At 52.1% G+C, this 17,254-nt stretch overlaps 1 protein-coding gene across 3 annotated transcripts in view; it reads right to left on the bottom strand.

The window, feature by feature from the left end:
* Positions 1–36: 36 nt before the first annotated feature.
* The window catches only part of TUB (TUB bipartite transcription factor), a 97,911-nt gene continuing 80,693 nt past the window's right edge, over positions 37–17,254 (bottom strand). For 2 of the 3 annotated variants that reach the window (XM_049781020.1, XM_049781023.1), the window contains exons 2-12: positions 11,874–11,925; positions 11,314–11,482; positions 8,299–8,424; positions 7,119–7,289; positions 6,233–6,351; positions 5,658–5,855; positions 5,420–5,532; positions 4,605–4,722; positions 2,414–2,512; positions 2,104–2,275; positions 37–1,664 (exon numbers count right to left, since the gene is read on the bottom strand). In XM_049781020.1, the coding sequence (XP_049636977.1) occupies positions 1,531–1,664; positions 2,104–2,275; positions 2,414–2,512; positions 4,605–4,722; positions 5,420–5,532; positions 5,658–5,855; positions 6,233–6,351; positions 7,119–7,289; positions 8,299–8,424; positions 11,314–11,482; positions 11,874–11,925 (1,471 nt within the window). In that variant the 3' untranslated portion in view covers positions 37–1,530. The remainder of the gene's footprint in view (positions 1,665–2,103; positions 2,276–2,413; positions 2,513–4,604; positions 4,723–5,419; positions 5,533–5,657; positions 5,856–6,232; positions 6,352–7,118; positions 7,290–8,298; positions 8,425–11,313; positions 11,483–11,873; positions 11,926–17,254) is intronic. The other variant, XM_049781021.1, reaches the window with a different exon arrangement.

Below are 17,254 nucleotides of genomic sequence, written 5' to 3'. Positions count from 1 at the left end.
AGCCCCCGGGGCAGAATGGTGGGGTGAGGAGTAAGGGGGACAGGACCTGGCCCAAAGGAGATATGGGCAGCTGCTGCCCTCAGACTTACAGACTTACTCTCGGGGAGGTGTCAGCCACAGGCCACCCTCATCAGACTGACAAGCCCTCTCATTAAGAACTACCTGGTTTCCTACTTGTGCTATGCAAGGTCCATATGTCAACTAAAGTCTTCAGAATTGAGAAAAAGGTGAAGGAGTAGATGTGACTTGGGTCCGCCAGGAGGGCCAGAGAACCACCAAGAGCTGAATCTTGGAGGTGCTGAAGTTTCTGAACTTGGCCACGCACCACCCAGGGTGACCAAGGTGAGTCCATATTCTGAGCATGATACCCTTGAAATGGCAGTTGTACTCTAAGCATTCTAAAGCCTTTGATCTCTCTGGGATCTAAAACATCCCACAATCCCATTTCCCTATCCCAATCTCACTTGCCCCATTAGAACCACTCATAGCAACCATGTCCTTGGCCAGCAGAGGGAGCCGATGCGCATCCTCGATGCCCCAAGGTGGATTTTTCCCAGAGCAGCCAACCTTTCCTCTTTCTGGGCATTGGCTTAGGAAGGGGACTGTGCCAGCAGCCCCACCCCAACCCCTACCCCCAACTCCCACTTGCCTGTAGAGTCCAGGGTCTGGTTTCTGGGGATTGTGCAGGGGCCTCTCCAGAGAGCTCTAGGGTCAGCTGACAGGGCTCCCATGACAACCCCAGCCATAGAGTTGGATTTGTGATGCTGAGCCTGAGTCCTGCACACTTGCCTGGAGATATGTCTCACCATAAAGTCCAGCTTCTAACCATCTCTATGAGCAGATGCCCAGAGAAATCAATCAGGCTCTAGGCCTCCAGTTCCATGACACAATCAACCAGACCTCTGTTATCCTGGAATTGTCTTCTATATCCCTCCACCTTCACATACCACCCTAAAACTTTACCCAGGTTAGGCAGAGGTCTCTGAAGTCAGAAGATGTTCTGCTATCCTGAGGCTGCCAGCCTTGGCTTCCAACCCTTTGCTGCTTGTCAAGCTGCTGAGCCCTACAGGCCTCACGCACGCAAGCACTCATGGTCCCATGCATGAATGCACGAACCCATGCATGCACAAGCTCTCTGTGGGGGACCTGAGGGCTTTGGGTGCCTGGGAGAGGATGGCTGTGCCCTCTGGCAGCCCTGGGTTGTGCTTCCTCTCCCTCCACATGTCTTCCCTGAAGAGGGCACTCAGCTTGGCAAACAGGATTGCACCAGGATACCAGCCTGAGAGCGGGGGTGCATGTCAATCTTAAGACACAGAGGGACCCCTGTTCCTTCTCCAACCTGACTCAGCAGCAGAGATGGAGGAGCCAGTTCCTGGCCTGGCTGGCAGGGTATGGGATGCCCCCCACCTGTCAAGAGACACAGGTCCATCTGCAGGAGGCCTATGTACAGAGGGTCAGCAGGGCCGTCTCCAGGGGGAGACGGGCAGCTCCACTCCAGGCCAAGCAATCCAAAAGGGCACAAGGAGACCTCTACTCGCATGCCAGCTTGCTATCGAAGCTCGACAGGGCGATGGCAAAAGCCTGCAGAGCGCACAGCGGGTAGTTGTAATCCATGGTGAACACGTCCTCAGCTACGCGGCCAAACTGCATCACAATGTAGTCCGCTGAAGCCCAGCCCGAGCATGGATGGAGAGACATGGAGGTGGGGAAGGACAGAGGAGACAGACATCAGCAGCACAAAAGGAAGAGCAAGTGAAAAGCAAAGAAATAGGTAGAGGTGAAACAGACAGGGGAGAAGAGTCAGAAAAGAGGACAAAGGTGGCAAAGAAAAAGCAAAATGCAGAAAAATAGTACAGGATAGAGATAAAGAGAAAACATCAGTTCACAGGCTGTTCCCACACACCTGAGGTGGTCCAGGGCCCAGAATCTCAGGGAAGGTTCCTGCATAATTCTGGATAGAGGGTTCTCTCTGTCTAAGTTATCTAATCTAGACCATATAACCCCCATCTTTAAACCATGGCCAGTCATGGGCAGGGCTAAGGAAGCTGAATCTTGGGCTCGGAGCACCATTTGGGCCTGACAAGGTGGGGTGGAGACACTCACGGTCATTGCCATGTATGATCTGGAAGTTCTTCACGGAGGCCTGCGTGACGCGCCCGTGGAAGTTGAGCACGTAGGACTGGGTATCATCGTTCCACACGGGCGTCTTGTTTTGCAGCTCGATGATACTCTCCGTGTTCTTATTCTGCCAGCGTGCCAGCAATGTCTCATGCTCCTATGAGGGCAGCCGTGTCTGAGCTGCCATCAAAGGGGCTCCAAATGCTGGGGTGTCCTGCCCCCATACACCAGATGGACTGGGGCTAAGACAGCAGTGGGAACAAGTAGTACAGGGGTGGGGAGACGCAACACTCACGTTACGGGGTCGGATAGAGACTCTCTCATGAACCATATTCATGCCTGGGACAATTACACTCATCTTCCGTGGGCCCTTGAAACCGAGAACATTTGTCTCCTGGAAAACAGAAAGACCCAACACTGACCATCTGACAAATCTACTTACTGGGTGGACACAATGGAGTCAAAGGAGGGGGTGGGAATAAATTCCATGAGTGACTTCCTACAGTCTTCTCTAGAATGGCCAGTAGATGGCCCAAATCCTACACATCTAGAATCGAGCTCCTGCCGCCACACTCTGCAAACTCCCCTTCATGCCATCTTCCCTGTTTCTGCTACAATCAGTTTCCCCTTTTTCCATTTCTGGAAAAAATGACCTGGAGCCACACACCCCTTCTCTCACCCCTTCTCATCCATTTGCAATGTTGGGATCATTTCCCAATAGCCTCCCTCACCATAGAAGGAAACTTGGACTCAGGCTCCCAATCTCATATAGTCTCCAGCTCCCTTTTCGGAAAAAAAAAAAAAATCCCTCTGGTCACCTGGGAACTCATCTTCTTTAAGCAAGCAAAAACAAAATGCCTCCCCCACCTACCTGCACCTGAGGTGACCATACCTCCTTTGGATGGTCCTAGAACCCCAGGGAGCCATGTAGCCTATATTACATCGAGGCAGGGCTTCAGCTGGACTCCAAGTTTCCTGGTTTCCATCCTTGGCTCAGACCCCCAACTTCCTGAAATACCTGTCATCTGGTCTCTTCACAGTACCCACCAATCATGCTGTATCTGATCACTACCCACTCCACCCCAATTCACATTAAAAGCTGAAGATTTTACTTTGACCTTGACCTTCCAGGCCTGCCATACTGTCTGATGGTCTGCAATACCCTCCCCCCCGTACCCTCCCTCATCCCTCCACAGGACTTCCCACATTCACAGGACTGTTTCCCCCTAGCTGTCTTCTTTGTACCTCCTTGCTGGTGCTCACTTCCATCTGTCTGCATCACACCCAAACACCACCTCTGTGAGGCCTCCCTAAGCCAGTGCTTTTTAAATAGTGGGGCGTGCCTCCTAGGGGTGGCTCGAGGATCCATAAAGGGGGACGCGTTTGACCTCGGCAAACACTGTTCTAACAAGCTAAGCCCCGTGTTTATGTCTCTGTATGTCTCTGGAGCTGAGAGTTGCTGTGCCCTTCTTCAAACTCCGCTTTGAAAAGCTCTACATTGCAAAACGTGTTCTGGATTAATCCAGACATCACCTCTGATTAAAAAATCAGCTCAAATTATTTTATATATTTTTATTTTGCAAGTTAAAGTTAATAAAGATACTATTTACAGTTGCACGGGGGGCACGAAAAATGTTTTCTTCTTCCTAGGGGGCATGACAGAAAATAATTGAGAAGCACTGCCCTAAGCCCACATACTCCCAGACATTACCCAATCCTCCTCCCTGCTTCGTCTCTTACTCCACTGCATTTACCTGGAACATATTCACTTCATGTATCTAAGCCATAATTTCTGTCCTGCATTAGGAGATGAAGGCCCAAGGGCTGTACCCCTGTCTGTGGTGTCACTACTATATCCTGAGCTGCCTCTCCAAATCTGACCAGCAGATGGCAGCACTCAGCCACACAAAACAGCTATTTGTTCGCAAGGGGCCTGTGAACAGGTCTGGAGCAAGGTAATGAGGGAACTAACCCCACATGTTAAAAATGAGGTTAATAAGTGGCGTTTATTTTCCAGATCATTCATACATCGTGTGATGTATGCAAATGCCTCAACCTCTAAGATTCATTTTCTTCATCTATATGGGTTGTGTACATGAGAGGGTCTCATTGTCCATGCGGGAACAGAATACCATGAACAGAAAAGGCAATGTGCCCATGGCCACCAAGCCACTTCCTCCCTCCTCTCCAGAAGCTCCTAAACACTGCTGTGTGGAGCTAGGCCTTGACTCTAGTGCTCTCCTGGCAGGTGGCTGGGCTCCTGTAGTCTGGGCTCTGGAGAAGAGAGTTTGGCCGGACCCTCTCCCAGCCAAGGACCACTCCTCAGAAAACAGCCTAGCTTGGTGCCACCTTGTATGGACACAAAGAGATGACAGGGATGGGGGAGAGAAGGGATAGGGATGAAGAGATGGAAAAGATTCCTGAGCTAGATTAGAATAAGGGACCACGAAAAGAAAGGTTGATGGGGCCCAGGATCCAGCACTCACGTAGCACACGGCAGCCAGCTCCTGGCGCAAGGTTCCACTTTCCAAAGTGGAGGACGAGGCCTTCTGAGGATTGACTCCATTGTCGTAAACAGTGAACTTGGTGCCCATGAGGTTGGACCTGAGGAATAGGCACAGTCAAGAAAGGGCCAGGTGCCCTCAGGCCAAAGCAGGAAAATCTCAGGGTATCCCTCCAAGTTGCCAGAAAAGCATTCTGGATCAGGTGGGGTGGGGTTCTAGGGGTGTACTGAGTGTCATCTTGGAAGATGATCTTCATCAACAACAGGCCTTTCAGTGCAGCGAGGGAAGATCAGAGGAAAATCTGGGTCAGAGTTGCCCTGAGCAATGAGGTACAGAGTGACCTCTGGTAAGTCAGTACTGGGGATCCTGTTCCCCCCAAAGGCAGGTGAGAACATCTCTCTGTCCTGACCTGCCCAAGTCTGGTTTGGTTAGTTACTTACCTGTGTCTGGTCTATGTCCCCAAACCCTTTTTCTCAGCGTACTCTCCTACACTGAGTCCTGGCTCACACCCCAACAAGGAAGCCAACACTGTCCTCACAGGACCTCACACTCAACCCAGGCTCTGTAGCCTAGGTATTCCCCCCAGCTCTCCACTAGGATCTCTGGGTCATGAACCATGAAGGTAACGTTCGCCTCGGAGTAGCTTGGGGTAAAAGGCTCTAAGAGGCAAAGACCAGGGCTATGGGGTCCAGTAGGCAGAGAAGACTCTTGAAAGTGATCCAGCCCTAGCCCAGGAGCTGACTTGGCCAGCATTTGCCCTGCCCTCACCCACCACCACCAGTTTGGGGTGTAGATACCGCAGTTTCCCGATGTAGCTGTCCCCTCCTCGAGACAAGTCCGTGGGGTCCACAGAGATGAGGTAATTGGAGGTTTTGCTCTTCTTTCTTTTCCTTCCCGCCAGGAGAAAGACCTTGAGGAATGGAGGAAAGGCATGTTCCACAGTGGACACACTCCCACTCTCCCCTGCACATGGCTCTGGGCAAAAGTTAGAAGCTCTGGCCTTGGGGAGGGGCTGTGCTCCCCTTTGCCCCTCACCTTCTTCCCATCCTCACGGTCCAGGTGCAGGAAGTAGGTGGGGTACATGCCCCGATCCATGCCCTTCTTGTCCCGCGTGATGCGGCACTTGATGGTGATCCCCTGGGGCGCTGGTCTCTGTGCAAACTCCTCCAGATCTTGGACTTCCACCTCCACTGTCGGCTCAGGGGCTGTTGGGCTGGGGGCCGAGGCAGTTTCCTATGGTGGGGAGAGAAAGAGCAGTCGAGCGATAAAAGAGTGGTCTGGGAGCTGAAGCAAAGGAGCCAAAATCAAAGCAGGTGATCGAGAGGGCCCCATGCTGTGGCCCTCCAGGGTCACTATCCTCACTGCTTCAGCAATCCCTGAGGTGAAGATTTGCGTGTATCTCAGAGGTTAGATCCAACCTCCTGCCCTGTCCTAAGTTGGCTGCTCTAGCTTGGCTGAAGAAATATGACAGAGGAGCCCAGGCCAGATAAACTCCTGGCAGGTATCATCTCTGTGCCAGCTATTGGGAGCCCCCTTGACACCCTTTCCTAGCTCACACATCACCCCTTTAACCCCTCTGCTCCCTCCCAGTCTATCAGCTTTGTGCTCACCCTGACCACAGACTTGCGGCTAGTGGCAGAGCTGGGGCGGGTGTTGGTGTTGAGCTGGGATGAGCTGGAGCTGTTCTCCTCCTCCTCTTCCTCTTCGAAGCTCATGCTGCTGGAGATGCCTGGGCCATGCAGGGGAGGCAGAAGGGGTGAGCAGGGCCCTGGCCCCAATACACCCCAACTCCTGGCACTGATCTGCCTGCACATGTGTGTACACACATACACACACATGCACACAGGCACACACAGAGCCACAGCCACACACACACACACACACACACACACATACACACAGACACTCAGGTACAAGTGTGACAGGCCCAATCCTCAGGATGGGCCCCTCCCGCTGTTCTGGCTCAGGTCCTGGACTTGTCCCATCCTTTCTGGTGTTTCCTGTAGGCTGAAGCTGGACTTGAGGCCCCTGGGGTTCTGAGGGCTGGACCAAGGAAAGGCCCTGCTACTCTTTCAGCCCAGAATGCCAAAGTCCTGAGTCCCCATACTCCATTGTGCTGCCTGAGTCTGTATAGGTAGCCCTGCTCCGGGGACTAGGCGATGGACTTTCTGCATTTGTTCTGTATTTTCTAACTTATTCCCCCAGCTCTGCAATCTTAGCTGGGCAGAAAGAGCAGAAGAAAGTGACTCCCATTGGGCACAACTGAAGGGGTAGAGTGAGGAGCCATGGCAGGTTGCTGACTGACTCACACTTCTGCTCCTTGGCCTCCCTCGGGGTTCTGCACTGGCTCTGCCCAATTCCTTCAATGGCCTCCAAGGCGCCCCTATCAGGGTCTGAGTGGGGCTAGAATACCACATCCCCAAAGCAGGGCACATCTGAAAACCTGGGGTTGTGGCTGAGCTTTTGGGGGTGTCATTGGAACCCCACGGAGCTCACCCTTCCTCTGCATCGTGGCACGGAGGTCCTGCACGCTGGGCTGTGCGCCCCCTCCAGCTGCCGGCTCCCCTGTGTCCTGGGTGTGGTCTGAGCGGCCCACGGTCAGGATCTGCACCGGAGTGCGGGTCTCACACTTGTCTTCTGCCAGTGCTGCTGGCCCACTGCCGGAGCCTGCAGGCAGGGACAGTCTTGAGTCCCTGTGGGGTGGGGTGGGGGTGGCCTGGATCTTCAGGATGTAGGTGAGAGAGGAGCATGGGGGAAGGTGACCTTTTGCGAAGTTGGACTGGATGAAGCTCATATTACAGAACAAATGTCTTGGGGGCTCTTTTGCAAGCACTGAAGGGATATAGACCCCGGTTATTCAGCTGCCACCAGGATCTAAGCACCCAGAGCTGATTATTCCTATAGGAACAGACAGACAGCAACAAAACCAGCTAGCAAAGCACAGGGTCCAAAGCAGGAGTTTGGGGAAAGGCCATGCAGGACACTGCTCTGGGAGGACATGCAGCCCCTCTAATGCTTGCTTGCTTTCCCAGATAAACACACACACACACACACACACACACACACACACACACACACACACAGGCAGCATATACAATGCGACAGACTCAGGCTTGAGGAAAAATGCAGGGTGGAACCTACAACACACTGTGCTCCTGTTTGGGGCTCTGCTCAGTGAGAGATCTGACCTCTACTGAGAACTCCCCAAAATGCTGACTTAGTCCCGGGAGCCGAGGATTCCCTAGCATACCACTGAATGCCCATGACCCCGGCCCCAGCACTTCAGGAAACAGGCTGAGAAGGGGCCCAGGAGACATTACATGTCCCTGATTTTTAGGGGTCCATTCTAGAGAAATTCGGAGGAGCGAAGGTGTGGAGCCAGGACTACAGAAATGCCAACGAAGCCCACATGACAGCAGGGGAGCCTAGAAGAGTCTGGCTGGGTGAGATTCTCCGGGGATCATAGTGGAGGCAAAGGAGACCCAGGTCATGTGATGAGGTGCTGAGATGGAGCCCCAGGCCAGTCCCCATGTTCATGTGAGCTGGTGGTGTGGGAGGCATGGGTCATTCTGTTTCTTCCCCGAGGCCTCCCCCATGCCCTGTGCCCTGCCCTCAAGTACCCCACACCCATGTGGAAGCCAGGCCTCCTGGCAGGTGATGATGTGGGGGAGCCAACCTTTGTGCTTCCCCTTCTTCTCCTTCCTAGAGGCCCCGCCCTGGCCCCCCGCTGCCGCCGCCTTGCTTCTCTGGGCCGAGGCTGGTGCTGACAGGCGGGTACTGCCGAGGGAATCAGCCTCTTGAACTGCTCAGGAGAGAGCCCGAGACAGAGACAGAGACAGAGAGAAACAGGAATGAGGTGAAACTGGCACTCAGTGTCAACATCATTTACTAACTGGGCCTTCTCCAGTCCATCATTGGCCCCTCCACACCCACCCAAGCCCTACTCAGGTGTCTGTGCTATGTCCTGGGCCCCAGAATTTGGGTCTACTGATCTCTAAAGACAAAGGTGCCCAGGCAAAAGAGGCAATGCTGCCTGCCCAATGCAAGGGAAGCCTACAGTGGGACAGAACCAGGACAGATAGAAGAGCAGAGGAATTCTGAGTGCAGAGCCTGGGCAGGGTAGGGAGAGTAGACACCACCTCACTCTGCAAGAAGTGTCTGGGTGCCAGGGGCACTGGAGCAAGAGGACAACTTGAGGACACACCAATAACCATATCTCAGAAGGCTGTCACTGGGGAAGGAGGGCAGTCTACAACCCTCCAAACCCAGCCCAGAGAATCCACAGAGTAAACCTCAAAAAGGCCTTGAGGTTTCTTCTCACCACTGTTAAGGTGGAGAAAGATTCTCCTGCAGGTGGAGCCCTGCATGTAGCTCTGCATGTAAGCCCTGCATGTTACATGCAACTCCCTGTATGTAACACTGGCCCATTTACACATGTCCCAGCCCCAGAACCAGTACCTGTCCTCATCACCATGCTATCCCCCACATCACACTCTGTGAACTCCAGCCAATTCTGCACAATGCAGCTCATGGGAGCCTTTCTGGAATCCCTTGGACCAGTTGTTCACTTCCCCCAATGGCTGCCTTCGTTCTGCCATAAATGGCTCTGATGATCTGCTGGAATCTCCTTGTCTACCCCTAAGTTCAAGTAGGAAGGAGCCAGCCATCATGCCCTCCAGGCTTCTTCAGTACAGCCAGCCTGAGTTCAGAGAATACCCTCAATAAATACTGAAAAAATGGGTGTAATTGTTGGGGGGAGAATGTTAACTAGACTCATTGGGCTGATCCCTTGACAATATATGCAAGTACCTAATATTGCGATGTATATGTGCCTAGAATGAACATGAAGGTATATGAAGAGTAGGACCCCGATTTTTGTTTATTATTTTTTGGATCACACCTGGCACTTCTGGCAGTGCTCAGGGGACCATATGGGATGCCGGGGATGCTGTGTGCAAGGCAAGCACTCTACCACTTGGATTATATCTCTAGCCCTAAAGTGGGTCACTTTTTAAAAATGATAAAGAATTACTGAACCAAACTCAAACATTAAAAATTTAACCAGATGTATATTTGGCATGATTAACATGTTAGCATAACATGGACAATGGATGGGTCAAAGTCTAGTTCCCTGAACAAACCTTTCTTTCTGATTTGTCAAATCCCCTTACCCTGCTGACAACCTTGCATTTAGTACAAGGGCCAGCAGAGGGCAGTACAGGGGTGGTTGGGTGCTCCAGGAAAGCCCAATTCTAGCTTAGCAGCTAGCTAGCCTCTGAGATGGCCCAGCCATCTCTCTCCCTCCACAGCTTTGCCAATAACTAAGCCCTGCAAAGTCAGGAACCCTGGAGAAGCAATAAAAGCAATGTGGTGACTGAGATGCCTGTGAGGAGAAGCACATGTGGAGTCTAGGCTTCTTGTATGCAAAGCCTGTGCTCCAGCCCTCGCTGCCTAGCTCAACTTTTAATTTGTGAAGTCCAGAGAAGGCTGTCCTCATTTGACAGGGGAGAGATGAGCCAGAGGGCGAGAGAGAGAGCCTTGCTCATCTCAAGAGAGTAGAAGAGGGATGGTGGAGGGCCAGCTATGACATGCCCAGAAACTTCATCTCCTGCCATGGAAGATCCTTTGCTCAGATGTGCTACAGTGTCTCTGCAGCCTAGCACTGCCCCAGCCCACTCAGCACTGAGAGACACCTGCCACAAACCACAGCCCATCAGTGATCACAAGATTGGCTCAGAGCCTCGAGGCACTGCCTCTGGCACAAGCCCAAGGGCCTGGGAGCAGGGCCCATTCATTCTGAGGATAGCCTTGGCAGGACTGGGACTGGGACTCTACAAGGCACAGACTTCTTGGGATCCAAACAACAGGTGCCCTCTGCTCAGCCCAACACCCCAGGAAGCATGGAGAGAAAGGGGGGTTTCAACAGCAAGTTCTTCACTGAAGCCTACTGAGTTCAGGGGTGAGGTGGGGCCATTCCTTAGTTCATGAGAAGCTGCAGAGAATGGCCCCTAGGAGGTTTTTCAGGGAGCCAGGGTGTATGGAGGCAACTAGAGGCTATGGGGTGACCTGACTCAGAGAGCAGATCTGGAATGTGGTAGGTGAAGTGGGGAAAAGGAGGCATACTGAAGAAAAGGATAGAGAAGCAGGAAGGGCATCTGTGTAAGAAGACACATTCATTGTCGGAAGGATGCTGAGCAGCTTCCTCTCAGGAGGCAGAACACCGATGGGAAGCAGAACGCCACTTCAGCACCTGCTGTCTGTGAAGTATCAGCCAGAAACCTGGACTTTGCAACTCCCAGATCCAGAAAGTTTTCACTTCTGGGGCATACAGAGTGCTCCATGGGCTGTATGTAGGAGACCTGGGTTCAATCCCAGGTACCACCAGCAGTAGCCTCTACTTCTTTACTTCCAGCACAGAGCCAGGAGTAGCCCCTAACATAAGCCCAAGAGCAAACATATAAAATTGAAGCTTTAGTCTCTGGCTCCAACACCTGGCAAGCCAATAACCTGAGCATCTTAGGTGTCTCAAGTCCCATTCCTCCATCCACGGCCCTCCTGAGTTGGGAGCCTTACCTGGTCAGGCATGAGAGGAGCCCCTCACCTGATCAGGGACCCTCCAGAGCTGGATCAGGGTGAGAAGACACAGTGCAGGGTCAGCCCTGAGAAGAGGGAAGGTAAGGGGTCTAGATACCTTGGTAGCTGGTGCTGCCGCCACTGCTGAGGTAGGACTCCACCAAGGGCGCTTGCTCCTCTGAGCGCCGAGCCCGCCGGCTCCGAGGCCGCCCTGTGCCATCGGCATTGGACTGCACCATCAGGGGCTCCTGACGTTTCTTCTTCTGCTTCTGTTCCAGCAGGGCCCGCTATAGAGGCACCAGACAGGCAAAAAGGTAGAGGGCTCCTGAAGAGGGAGGCCACTATCTCCACCTAAGAGAGGGGAGGGGACTCCAGAGCAGCACCAAAACAAAGGTCCTGCTGGCCTGGCAGTGTTCTAGAAACCCCAATGAGGGACATGGCAAAGTGGAGGTTAGGACTCACATCCTTGGTACTGGAGGGCTTGGAGACAGGAAAAGAGCATAAGATCCAGGCTGGAAGCTGCTCTCTCCCTGGCAGCCCTGGGCACAGCCTCCCCCAGCAGCAGCACTAAAGCCAAGCAGACAGGAGCTCTCTCTCTCCAGAGTGGTTCATCTTAGCATCAGAGCATCACCCCAGGAAGGTCCAGCTTCCCCCTCCACCAGCCCCAGCCCTTCTCACCTGCCGGTCCAACTTCTGTTGCCTCAGGTTACTCCCTTCATCATCTAAGACACTGCAGAGGGAGAAAGAGGAGGTCAAGGCCCTCACCCATTAAAGGCTGGCTGGAATGCAACCCAGAACCTACCCCCACCATGACAGACTTGCCTCTACCAACACCCTTTGGTTTGGTTCTGGGGCCTCAGAAACTGGGGGGCTGGAACACAAGGGAGCCATACTCTGGTTACCCTCATGAAGCCCACAAACTTGAACTCTCAATCTGGTACTTAAGAAGTTTCTCTCCTGCTGGTTTCCCTGGGGCCTGCAAGCTGGGCTGGGTCTGACTGAGCTCCAGTCAAGTCTGTCCAGGCCCACTCATCCCACAGAGATCCCTGTAGTGCTGTCCCAGCTTACCAGCTTCCTCCCTTCCCTCCTGTGCTCTGGGGGAGAGGGGGTCCTGAGAAGCAGACCCTTCCCTCTTCTGTAGAGAGCACCCCTAGCCTTTAGGCTGCTAAATAGATGCTGACACTGCTCCCTAAGGCGGAGTGTGTCCTAGTTTGGGAGAATGAGGTGAAGAGACCAACCCCTCAGGCAGGGCTGAGGTGGGATGCAGGGCCCACAGCTCATCTACACAGAGCCTGGCCATATCCAGTCTGGCCCTGCCTCCCAGGAGTTCCCACTCTCTGCATTCTTACTGTCCTGAAGCCAGGCCCACAGTCCACAAGAGCCAAGGCTGCTGGCTGGGGATAGGATAGAGTACAGGTTCCCAAAGGTACTTGGCCTCCAGGTGCTATTTCAAAAAACAATAATTCCCTAGCTCGTCCCTTAAAATCTGCTTTCTTTAAATAAACAGAAAGTGCCTCCCAATTGCACCAGAGATTAGTAACCCCACCCCACAAATCAATATAGTGCCTCAGGAGTGACACTATTAAATTTTTGTTGTGTTGGGGTAGAGGGGTAAACCCACAGTGCTCATAGATTTTACCTGTCTCTGTACTCAGGGTTCACTTCTATTTCTAGGGGGAACATATGTGATACCGAGGATCCAACCAAGGTTGGTTATATGTAAAGCAAGAATCTCACACTGTACTGCTGCACTGTCTCTCAGTCAGTTGTCACCACTTTGGGAAACAACTGGGTTAGAGACTGAAGGCTTAAACTCTTGGAATCTCCGGGACCCCTGGCTCAGGACTGCTGGAGCCTGCCCAGACCAGTGTGTGGTACTCGGGCAAGAGACAGCAGTGCATCAGGTCAGTATGGGAGGCTCTAGGGAGGCATGAAGATCTCCCACACTCATGCTTATGGGGGGAGGGTCCCCATGTATAGAGGCACCTGTGTGTCAGCACAGGCCTGAATGAACACGCAGAAAACACACAAACCCCGTATTGGTTGCACATGCCAGGTGCAGTGAACACCATGTGTCTGTTGACAAAGATGACATTCAGATCTCCCAAGGTAGTGAAGCCATTTCGACCTCCTCCAGGCTCCTTTCCTTTCCTTTTGTTTTGCTATGGGGATGACTCCAGGCTGCACTCTAGACTGATTCTTAGCTCTATGCTCAGGAGTGACCCTTGGTAGTGTTGGGGGACAACATGTATGCAACATGTCAGATAAATGCATTATTTCCTTCCTTGCTAGCTGGAGTAATCTGAGAATCATGGTTCTGAAATGTCTCTATGTTCATCCAAAGTGTGAATTTTGTGCCTATATCTGCTGGGGGAGCTGTGCAAGGGTAGTGGGAAGTCCAGTCAACAGGCAGCTCCATGGCTCAGGCCTCAATCCTCCTAAAGCAGCATATTTGCCTTGAGTTTTCTTGAGTGCCTGGCTCAGAGCACAGGGAACTGAAAGCTCTTGGTGGCAGGAGGCAGCGGGGCTGCTGAGAAGATGTGGGCAAGGCACCCATGAGCCTTTATAGGGATCGCTATTATCCTCTCACTGCCATCTTAACTCCTGTCTACTGACTGTGGTGGCAAAGGCCTCACACCTGATATCACCAAGTGTCAAATGTACATTCAAAGGCCCTGGACTCTGGGCCTTCTGCACAAGCAGTGCCTGTGCATTGGCTGTTCCCAACAGGGAAGGAGATGGCAATGACTGGGCTGGCCAGCAAAATGCTAGAAGAACCACCTGGCCTGAACTCTAATTGTGCTCTTGTTGAGCCCAGACCCTGAAAACACACAAGGCAACCTGCTCTGCAGGGGCCTGTGGACTTTCATCAAACCCAGTTGGGCCCTGTATGTTTGGGCAGCAGGGAGAGGCTGCTCTGTGGCATGCCCCATTCCCAAGCACAGAGCAGGAATAGGGGTCTGGGCTTCCCTGTAGCAAGCCTTGGTTGTGTGAGACAAAGGTAAGTTGCACAAGCTGATGCTAATGTATAGGGTCCTCTAGAAAGGTGGACATCCAGCACAGAGGGAAAAAAACACCTTTAAAACTGCTGGACCATAGCACTGGCCACTTGAAAGGCAAAGGCAGCTGCACTGTAGTGGCCTCATGGTCCATCTGTATAGATAGGAGCATTTCCTTTCCAGAGCCCCCTGCCTTAGTGCCAATGGCCTTTCCACACAGTTCTGCCTTATAAAACGTGACTTCCTTCTCCTCTGTCCCCATCTTCTATTTCTGACTGGGAAGAGTGAGAGAGGTAGCCACAGGCTGCAAAATTCTAGGCGGCATGTGCCAAGCCACCAGCCTCTGGGGAAGACAGATGAAGACAAGGGACTGGTTCTGGAAAAGATTCCAGAGCCCTCAGCTACTCTGGGGAGTGTCTGTTAAGCCACCAGCCCTCTCCTTTCCCAGCTGGTCTGCCAAGCATGCTTGGGAGAACAGACACAGGAGGGTGGCAAAGGGCCATATGAACTATGGGTGAACAACAGTATGATGAGATGACACCAGGTGGGCATCTCTGCCCAACACTTGGTACTGCCACAGACAACATCTGTCCCAGGAGTTGAGCACACTCCTTTGCAAACAATGGCGCTGTGGAAGGGATGAAAATACCTATCTGAGAGGGGCCAGGCCCAAAGCTCCTCAGGCTTCCTCAATTACCTTCCTTGCATGCTTTTGGCCCACTCTCCCCCAAACTCCCCACACACACACACAATTATAGCAGGAGCATCAGCTTAACTAGTTAATTTAGTCTAGTTGACCCTTTAAATATCACCATCAAAATAGATAACAGGTTGAGAGATAGTAGCAGATAAAATTTAGGCTTCATCCCTTCAACCCTTCTCTCTTGGCCTCATTCTCTTTGCAAAAGCTTAAGCAGACTGTATGAATTGGTAGGGCTCAAGTATTCAGACAGATGTCACATTCAGGCAGAGCTTGAAGGCCCAGATATTGACAGCATAGCCGGAGACCAGGAAAGAACTGGACAATACAGAATCGCTGAGAGAAGCCCAGAAACACAATTTCAGACTAAGAAAGTGTGCACTCGATAGATAATGCTGTCTGGAAAAGAGCAGTTCCTTGTACACTAGAGACAAGGAGATAATACATGGTAAGTCATAAGTGGGAGTTGGCAGTGTGAGACAGGACAAGTGGTGTGCTTCTCAGGTTAAAGGAGAGGCCTACACATTTGGGGAAGGATCCAAATCCATCTACTTAAATTGTGTAGTAACTCCTATTTCTTTTTTTTTTTTTTTTTTGGTTTTTGGGCCACACCCGGTAATGCTCAGGGGTTACTCCTGGCTATGTGCTCAGAAGTTGCTCCTGGCTTGGGGGGACCATATGGGACACCGGGGGGATCGAACCGCGGTCCGTCCAAGGCTAGCGCAGGCAAGGCAGGCACCTACCTTTAGCGCCACCGCCCGGCCCCGTAACTCCTATTTCTTAACCTTCTGAGTTGTGCATGAAAACATTTCATACAATTCTCAAGAATCCACCTGCTCATGAAAATCCATTTTTGTGGTAACATTACAACTCCTCACGTAGAAGTCCTTGCTCCCCAAACCCATTCAAAGCAGTGTTGAACAGGGACCATACACAAGGGGAGACAGTAATGCCTTTATAAAACCCAAGGCTCCAATCACTGACTCACTGCCAAGCCCAGGCTGACAGCTGCCAACTGCCAGGAGCATGAACCAGATTCTGTCTTGATCTGGACCTTCAGCTCACCACAGGGGGCTCCTTCATCATGGCTGCCTCCTGTGTGGGTCAGCCCACAGAGGTCGGGAGAGACCAGGCCATCCCACTGCCAGGGCTCACATGGTGGCAACCAAAAGAGTGGGCAATGCCTGTGGGCAGGAATACGGAGCAGCACTTCCTGGAAACTGCTGAGTGCTTAACGGGCCAACTGATGTAGGAAGGTGATTCTGATGTCCCTGTTCCTTTCATGGGTCCAACCTGCACTTTCCAGAAGATCCAAGACTGATCACTGGCCTGGTTTTGGCCACCTTGGGACACATCTGGTCTCCATGCCCACTTCCTCCTATCCTTTGCCTTGTCTCTCTGTTTCTTACATCCAGAGAAAACAATCTGCCCCCATATGACCCAAAAGTCAAAGAAGCACTGGCAAAGGAGTTAATTGCTCAGGACCCAGTCTTAGCCATTCTGAAATACTTAGTTCTGGGCCTTCTGTGGTCTGGGTGCTATTTGGAATGGAGGAAGCAACTGCAGCCATGCAGGGGCTGCTGTGCTGAGCCAAGGCCTCACTCACTACTCACAGGAAATGCAGTTCCTAGGACTGGCTGTTTCCCTTTCCAGTCCTCCAACTCACTCAGTGCATTGAGGGTACTAAGGAATTAAACACTGTTGGGAAAGAGCCCCAGAATCTCTCTTCCATCCCCACCCCACTCAACCCTTGTTTAAAGTGTCTGACGTGTGTGGTCCAAATGCTCAGTCATATAAATGGGGACTGTGCATCACAACTGGTGCTCTGAAAAGAACAGAAAAGAAACTGAGGAGTTGCAATATAGCTGGAAGTATACAAATGCAGTCTGATGTTCAAAGGAGGGTAGAAATTCCAATCTGCAGGTGAGAATGTCTAACCCAAGCTCTGGGGAGAATTGTGGGAGGAGGTGACAGAAGTGCTAGAAGATTGCTAGGAGCAAGTTAGCCAGCAAAGCAGGGCAGCCTGTTCTCAGGAGTATCAAAAAACAAAACAGCACACACAGTATGGCCAGGCTTCTGCTTGGAATCCCCAGGATGAGCCACAATAACCTACGGACAAGATGCCCTCATCAACTGAGACAAACCTTTGGGTTTTCCAACTATGATCCTACCCTGAAGTGCTTCCAGCATTGGACCAGTTTCTCTAGGACCTGAAGGACATACAGGTTTCTTGGCAAATCAATGGGTGATAAGACCGTAACCCAAATGAGACAAGAAGAGCTGGAAGACCCTGGAAAGCTGGACAAGGGGAAAAGCAGAAACCTAACAGGAGACAATCAGGCCCTCCATGTGGGCCCCCA

Source organism: Suncus etruscus, chromosome 9, assembly GCF_024139225.1.
Source record: "Suncus etruscus isolate mSunEtr1 chromosome 9, mSunEtr1.pri.cur, whole genome shotgun sequence".
Lineage (NCBI taxonomy): Eukaryota > Metazoa > Chordata > Mammalia > Eulipotyphla > Soricidae > Suncus > Suncus etruscus.
Note: the sequence above shows the minus strand (reverse complement) of the source record. Positions and strands in the feature narration are given on the sequence as shown.